This window comes from Chelonoidis abingdonii, chromosome 11, assembly GCF_003597395.2.
Source record: "Chelonoidis abingdonii isolate Lonesome George chromosome 11, CheloAbing_2.0, whole genome shotgun sequence".
Taxonomy (NCBI): Eukaryota; Metazoa; Chordata; order Testudines; family Testudinidae; genus Chelonoidis; species Chelonoidis abingdonii.
Genome location: NC_133779.1, coordinates 20,648,706 through 20,656,702, shown reverse-complemented (window position 1 = coordinate 20,656,702; position 7,997 = coordinate 20,648,706). Strand labels below are relative to the sequence as shown.

General features: G+C 65.0%; 1 protein-coding gene across 1 annotated transcript in view; it reads right to left on the bottom strand.

The window, feature by feature from the left end:
- Positions 1–3,516: 3,516 nt before the first annotated feature.
- TAF6 (TATA-box binding protein associated factor 6) overlaps positions 3,517–7,997 on the bottom strand; it is a 10,860-nt gene continuing 6,379 nt past the window's right edge. The window contains 1 exon segment of the mRNA XM_075071323.1: positions 3,517–3,528. Coding sequence (XP_074927424.1) covers positions 3,517–3,528 — 12 coding nt within the window.

Sequence of the window (7,997 nt, the reverse complement as noted above, 5' to 3'; positions counted from 1 at the left end):
AACTCTCAGCATGCAATGGGGCCCAGCGTTCCCCACTGAGACTGAAAACTCCCAGCATGCAACAGGGCCCAGCTATCCACCAGTGCCCCTCGGGGGCTGCAACTCCCAGCATGCAATGGGGCCCAGCCTTCCCCACTGAGAGTGCAAACTCCCAGCATGCAACAGGGCCCAGCTATCCACCAGTGCCCCTCAGGGGCTGCAACTCTCAGCATGCAATGGGGCCCAGCATTCCCCACTGAGACTGCAAACTCCCAGCATGCAACAGGGCCCAGCAATCCACCAGTGCCCCTCAGGGGCTGCAACTCCCAGCATGCAATGGGGCCCAGCAAAGTGTCATTCCCCATGCCACCCAAAGGAGACTACAGTTCCCAGCATGCAATGGAAGCTGAGCTGGATGCTGCCATGGAGCAGGGCATCCCACTGCACCATGGGATACGTAGTCCCAGGGGGTTGCCGTTCTGCATGCTCCCTGGGGCAGGGTCCGTGTGTTGGGGGGCTCAGGCCGCAGCCCAGACCTGTGCCCCATGGAGGCCCTGCAGGACCCAGGCTGTGGGGGCAGGGCAGAGGCGGGACTGAGTCGAGCGGCGGGAGAAGAACTGAAAACAGGGGTGGTTTCCTGTTCAGTGACGCTGCAGCCGATGTTTTCAAGTAGGCGTCTACGGTGAGGGGGAGTGTGTGATCAGATGGGGGGGTGAATAGAGCACAGCCCATCTGATTCGTAGAGTCCCAGGGCAGGGGGGTGGCTAATGTCCATGTCCTTCCTCGCCCCCCCCCCCGGGCTGGCTCGTACTCACTCCTCTGCCCCATGGAGGATTGGCCATGGGGGCCTCGGTGCCCCAGGCCAGCAGACAAAGTGCATGAGGTCCCCCCCATCAGGGCCCCAGTGCCATCCCACCCCCCAGCCCCATGGAGAGCAAGGCAGGCTCACCTGAGAGCTGGGCAGGCTGGGGTGGGGATGAGAGACCTTCAACTTCCTACAGAGAAAGAGAGTGGGGTACGGTGGGGGAGTGGGGAGAGAACCCAGGAGTCCTGGCTCCCAGCCCCGCCTGCTCTAACCCACCAGCCCCCACCCCCATCCCAGAGCCAGGGAGAGAACCCAGGCGTTCTGGCTCCCAGCCCCCCTGCTCTAACCCACCAGCCCCCACTCCCCTCCCAGAGCCGGGGAGAGAACCCAGGCGTCCTGGCTCCCATCTTCCCTGCTCTAACCCACCAGCCCCCACTCCCCTCCCAGAGCCGGGGAGAGAACCCAGGAGTCCTGGCTCCCATCTTCCCTGCTCTAACCCACCAGCCCCCACTCCCCTCCCAGAGCCGGGGAGAGAACCGAGGAGTCCTGGCTCCCAGCCCCCCCTGCTCTAACCACCAGCCCCCACTCCCCTCCCAGAGCCGAGGAGAGAACCCAGGAGTCCTGGCTCCCAGGCCCCCCTGCTCTAACCACCAGCCCCCACTTCCCTCCCAGAGCCAAGGAGAGAACCCAGGAGTCCTGGCTCCCAGGCCCCTGCTCTGACCGGTGTCCAGGCACTGGCTGAGGAGCAGGGCGACGAGCGGGAAGCTGCCGGGCCCGGCCATGGCGCCGTGGGAGCACAGGCAGCAGCAATCGCAGCTTTTGCTTCCCCCATCGCCGGCAAACAGGAAAGTGCCACCTCCCACACGCCCCGCGGCTCCACATCTCCGGCCTCACCGATGGGCTGGTTTGTGCCTGCTGCTAACCACATCATGCAGGGCCGGTCCCTTTTCCTCGCACGCACACCCAGCCCCGTGCGAAGCTCTCGCACAGCCTGTGTCAGGCACGCCAGTCCCAGGTCACCAGGGTCACGCCTGCCTCGTCCCAGCTGGCGTGCCCAGCTCCAGCTGAAGGAGTGGGAACAGAGACCCCCCCCCCACACACAGCAACACCCCACACGGGGCGGTCAGAGTCTGCAGCTGGGAGAGGTGACATTCTTAATGTTTTTTCTGAATAGTGTGGATGCCTCAGTTTCCCCATATGCCTTTCTTAAGTATCTAGGTGGGGTGGATAAGGGGGTGTGATTGTTGCAAAGCCCTAGAGGGCCCATGTCTCCCCCACCCCCACCCCGCAGCCCAGGGCACCTCCCCACCCCACACATTTCACAAAAGTCCCTCTGTTTTCAGTCATTTTTTTTAACTGAACTGGCATTGGCGGGGGGTCCAAAGTCAGCAGCCAAGCCCAGTGCATTGTGGGCCAGCCAAGCCCGGTGCATGGTGGGACGGTGCGTGGGGGTGAGGGTGCACAGCTGTGCGAGTGCACACCCATGGGCATGTCTGCCTCACGCCATACACAAGGCAGTGCACAGCTGTGCACGCGTGTCAGTGCATACGCGTGTTTCAGAACCGCAGGGCTGGAGGCCGGACGGAACCACTCGACCCACCTTCGTTATGGACGACCCAGAAGAAAACGACCTCGAACGCTCCTGGGTCAGTGTCCTAACCCACGAAGCCCAAGATGGGATGGGAGTTGGTGTCTGCTACAGACACTAGGAACAGGATGAGCGGCTCCGTAACCATCTATCTACGAGGTGTGGGGGGCACTGCCGAATCAAGGGGGTTGCAAGTTGAGCGACGTATTCTGGAGGTCTCGAGCTGCCCTTGAGATGACAATTTCCTAGCTCAAAAAGCGGCACAGCCGAAACAGGGCAAATCCTCGATTAGACCCTGTCTTGGCAGACAGAGATACTGAGCACAGAACTAAAAATGGTCACTTTAGCTACCGTAATCACAGCTTGATCACATTGCTAACGTGCAAAGTCCCAACCTGCACTAGATCTGCTGGACGCTTTACAAGAGAGAGTTTCACAAAGCGGAAGACATTTCTGTCTGACCTCAGCTGGGAGGAAGAATTTAATTAGAAAAAAGTGAATGATACTCAGAAAGCCACATTTCCACCATCGAAAGGAAGAAGTGCATATTGGTTTAAAAAACAACCTGGTTTAGAAGGGGAAGTGCAGGCAGCTAGAAAAAAGTAAAAATAATGGATCCAAAGCTAGAGACTGTAGAAAACTGATAAGGGAAGCGAAGGGACACCAGGAGGAATCTGTGATCGGCAGAATTAAGGACAAAGAAAAGTGTTTTTAAAAGTACATTAGGAACAAAAAGAAATTCTGACAATGGTATTGGTTCATTACAGGAGGGACAAGGTAGAATTATCATCAGTAATAATGCAGACGGCAGAAGTGTTTACTAATTATCTCTGTTCTGTATTTGAGGTTGCTGTCATCACGTCACATGATCACTTCATTCATATTGATTCTAGTCAGGCTTTTGTCAAGAGTCCCACACGCCAGGCTCCTAAGCAAACCAGGGAAATGTGCTCGAGATGCAGTTCCAAAGAGTCGTCAGAGGTTTATGGTTGAACTGGGAGGGCGATTCTACTGGGGTCCCACAGGGCCAGTGCTGGGGCTGTTCGGTATCCTCATTAAGGACTCGGATAAAGGAGTGGAGAAGATGCTCCTAAAAGCGGCAGAAGCTGGGCGGGGTCGCAAGCACTGGGTCGTTCTAGGCCTGTCAACCCGATACCTGCGCAGGCAAGAGAACAGAGCGGCCGATACAGGGTTCGACTGCTAACGAATTAAGCGGGATAATATAATTCGGGCCAGTCCCCGCGGCTGTACGGAGAACTGATCCCGTCCAGCCCAGGCGCACTCTGCTTGTGCGGCGAGGACGGGTGCAGCTGGCGAAGGTCACAGGGCGGCTGTGACGGCCTCAGGCGTCGGCAGGACTAACGAGCGCCGTGCCAAACGAACCCGGCCCACGTCCTGTGGCTGAGAAGCTGACCCCCGGCGAAGCCTCCCCATGGAAGGGTGAATGGGATTCGGCGTGGCCCAGGCCTGGCAGGCGAACTCAGCTCACCCCCTCCATCGAGTTCGCAGAACACCCAGAAATTGGAGATGAATTCAGTCACGTCAGGCAGCCCCCCAGAGCTCTCATGTGGCCACGGGCAGAGACTGAGTGCCCTGGGGGTGAGACGGACCCAGAGGATCTAGCAGCGCCCTGCCCCACGGATTACTGAGCTGGGGGGGAGGAAATCCCTTCCCTGCCCCCCACCCGGTGTCCCAGTGCGAGCCAGCTGGACAGAGCATGGGTGCACGAGGGGGGTGTGTGGGGTGAGCCCCACAGCCAGGGACTGCACTTCCCTCTTTCCTGCACCCCCCAGCCCCTCTCTAGGGGGGTTGCAGCCCCAAGAGGAAGGACCCTCCCTGCCCCCCAAAGAACCAGAGAGTGGGGCAAGGCCAGGCCCACTTGGCAGCCAATCACCTCGCTCCCCATGCCCCAGCCCTCCATGACATCACAGCTCAGCCCTCTATGACATCACTGTGGGGGGGGGAGTTGTGGGGGGAGCAGAGCCAGCAACACACCGCTCCCCCAGGAGGTCAGGGGGGGACAGCTAACCCCCCCCAGCCCTTGACCCCAAACCTATCTAATACCTCATCCCTGGCCCCTCCAAGGGCCCTGCCTCCGCCCTGGGGAGTGGGGGTCCCTGCACTGTCCCCCTGCCCGGGCCCGACCCCCTTCCCACTCCACTGAGGTCACAGGCCCTGGGTGCTGCCTCACAGCAGGACCTCCCCCACCCGTGGGGCTGCCCCCCAGGACAGAAGCTGCCACCGGCCATGCCCTGCACCTCCTGCCAGCGCCTGGGTGACGCGATGCTGGGGGTCCTGGGGCTGCTGGTGCTGCTGTGTGTGGGGCTGAACACGACCAGGCTGGTGAGAGCCTGGGAGGCCGGCCCCATGGACCTGCCCCCCAGCCAATTACCCCCCAGCAGGGCCCCCTCCTGCCCCACATTCAGAAATAGCGGGCTGCGGGCGCCAGTGAGTCTGCAGGGGGGATACTGGGTTGGGGGGAGACATCTGGTGGGGGTGGGCTGAGGGGGGGACATGGGCTGGGTCTGAGAGTGGGGGGACACCAGGCTGGGTCTGAAGGGACCGGGGGGTCTGATCCATTTTCCTCCCCTCCAGCTCTGGCTGCACCTCAGACCCCTTGTCCAGCATCTGCTCCACCTCTGCCCCCCAAAATGTGAGTCAAGTGCAGAGAGTCAGGGCAGACCCCCCCTGCTCCCAGCATCCTCTGAGGCAGAGCCCCCCTAACCCCAGCTTCCCCCGGGGCAGGAAGCCCCTTCTCCCAGCATCCTCTGGGGCATGGCCCCCCTAACCCCAGCGTCCCCCAGGGCAGGAACCCCTCTCTCCCAGCCTCCTGCTGGGCGGGGCCCCCTTCCCCCAGCGTCCTCCGGGGCAGAAGCCCACTCATCCCAGCATCCAGGGCCCCCCCCCGGCCCCCCTCTACTCGCATCCTCCATGGCAGGACCCCACTTCCCCCAGCGTCCTCCAGGACTGTGGGGGGACACTCTGAGCCACAGGCTCCCACAATGCCCTGGGGCAGGGGAGGACATGGGGGGCACGAGCTGAGGCTGGTGTGGGGCTGACACTCCCTTTCTCTCCCCCTCTAGTGGATGATCTGAGCAGACCAGCTGCCTCCCCGGCCAGGCCCCCCAGCCCCCCAGCAGTGCCAGGAGCTTGGGGGGCCTCCAGCCCCATGGAGACCGGCCGAAGACCCCGCCCAGGGGCCCATCTCAGATCCAAACGCCCCCCGGCCAGCGCCGCCCCCAGCCTGAAGATGGAGGAGCCCTGGGCACATCCTGGAGCCCGCCCAGCTGTGCCCCACAATCTGGGGGGCCACTCGGCCCCACGCCCTGCCCACCGTGCCCGCATCTGTGTGCGCCCTGGCTGGAGCCTGCTGCCCCCCAGCCCAGGCGGGGTCACCTCCGCGGGCTGGCAGGGGGACTCCGCTGGGGAGGGGGGCTCCATATGCCCCCCCAGCCCCTCCTTCGCCTGCTGGAACCGGGAGGGCTCGGGGGTCCTGCGCTAGCCCCCTCCCCACGGGGGACAATAAACTGCAGAGCGTGGAGCGACTGGGGGTGACTCTGAGAAAGGGTGACCCCCCAATTCCACACAGCCCCACAGCTCCCCCTCCAAAGGCAACTGGGGGAAGGAATGGGGGGCTGGCCCTGGCCCCTGTGAGCTTGGGGGGCCCCCCAGCCCTGGCCCATGGTGATGGCTGAGGGACCCCCATCAGGGAAGATCGGGGGGGGGTGCAGGGCTGACCAGTGTGGAGGGGAAGCTCTCCCCCGCGCCCCCCATTCCCAGCCCCCTACCTTCAGCCCCAGTGGCCGCTCAGCTCCCCTGCAACGGGCTCTGCCCCACTCCGGCACTGGGCCAATACAGGGCTGTGCCCCACGGCCCCAGAACGAAGGCAGAGAAACGCCCTGTCCCTCTCCCCATCCAAATGGGGAGATGCGGGTCCAGAACGCCTGGGTTCCTCGGAGGCAGAGCTGGGCCCCGCGCGCAGGGGGATGGGGGGCCAGGACTCCAGGTTCCCTGGAGGCACAGACGGGCCCCACGCAAGCCGGGGGATGGGGGGCCAGGACTCCGGGGTTCCCCGGAGGCAGAGCTGGGCCCCACGCGCAGGGAGATGGGGGGCCAGGACTCCAGGGTTCCCCGGAGGCACAGACGGGCCCCACGCGCAGGGGGATGGGGGGCCAGGACGCCCGGGTTCCCCGGAGGCACAGCTGGGCCCTGCGCGCAGGGGGATGGGGGGCCAGGACTCCGGGTTCCCTGGAGGCACAGACGGGCCCCACGCAAGCCGGGGGATGGGGGGCCAGGACTCCGGGGTTCCCCGGAGGCAGAGCTGGGCCCCACGCGCAGGGAGATGGGGGGCCAGGACTCCAGGGTTCCCCGGAGGCACAGACGGGCCCCACGCGCAGGGGGATGGGGGGCCAGGACGCCCGGGTTCCCCGGAGGCACAGACGGGCCCCACGCGCAGGGGGATGGGGGGCCAGGACGCCCGGGTTCCCCGGAGGCACAGACGGGCCCCACGTGCAGGGGGATGGGGGGCCAGGACGCCTGGGTTCCCTGGAGGCACAGACGGGCCCCACGCGCAGGGGGATAGGGGGCCAGGACTCCGGGGTTCCCCGGAGGCACAGACGGGCCCCACACAAGCCGGGGGAGAGGGAGCCAGGACTCGGGGGTTCCCCGGAGGCACAGACAGGCCCCACGTGCACGGGGGTGGGGGGCCAGGACGCCTGGGTTCCCCGGAGGCAGAGCTGGACCCCGCGCGCAGGGGGATGGGGGGCCAAGACTCCGGGGTTCCCCGGAGGCACAGACGGGCCCCGCGCGCAGGGGGATGGGGGGCCAGGACTCCGGGGTTCCCCGGAGGCAGAGCTGGGCCCCACGGGTGCCGGTGGATGGGGGGCCAGGACTCCGGGGTTCCCCGGAAGCAGACAGGCAGCAGAGATGAGGGCAGGGTTGGTTTATTGGGAGTTAGCAGGTTTACAGCGCGGTGTTCACAGCTATGTACACGGGGGGGCAGCCCCCTTGTCACCCCCCACTCCAGCCAGGCCGGGCACTGCAGGTGAGCGCTGATCCGTTCGCCTCTGGCGCCCCCCACTGGCCTTTGCTGCCAGTGCAGCCACCCCCACACGCCGGGGGGGAGCCTGGGGTCAGATCCCCCCATCACCGACCCCAGCCCCGGGGGCACCATGGGGGCAAGGGGGTCGCTGTGGCCAGGGTCAGATCCCCCCCTCCCCATCACTGACCCCAGCCCCGGGGGCACCATGGGGGCAGGGGGGGCCCCCTGTGACCAGGGTCAGATCCCCCCCTCCCCATCACCGACCCCAGTCCCGGGGGCACCATGGGGGCAGGGGGGGGCCTGTGGCCGGGGTCAGATCCCCCCATCACCGACCCCAGCCCCGGGGGCACCATGGGGGCAGGGGGGGTCGCTGTGCGCCGGGTCACTGGGAGGGCTGGGGCGACCCGGCCACACCCCCCTGTGCCCCGTTGGCCTTGCCAAAGGGGCTGGGGGTGCCGGGGGGGCCTTGGGGGCTGTCGCTGGGCTCCTGCTTGATGGTGGGGGTCTGACCCCGTGTCTGTCGTTGGCAGGTGATCACCTTCAGCAGCAGCCCGCTGGGCACAGCCAGCTCCCCCATCAGCACC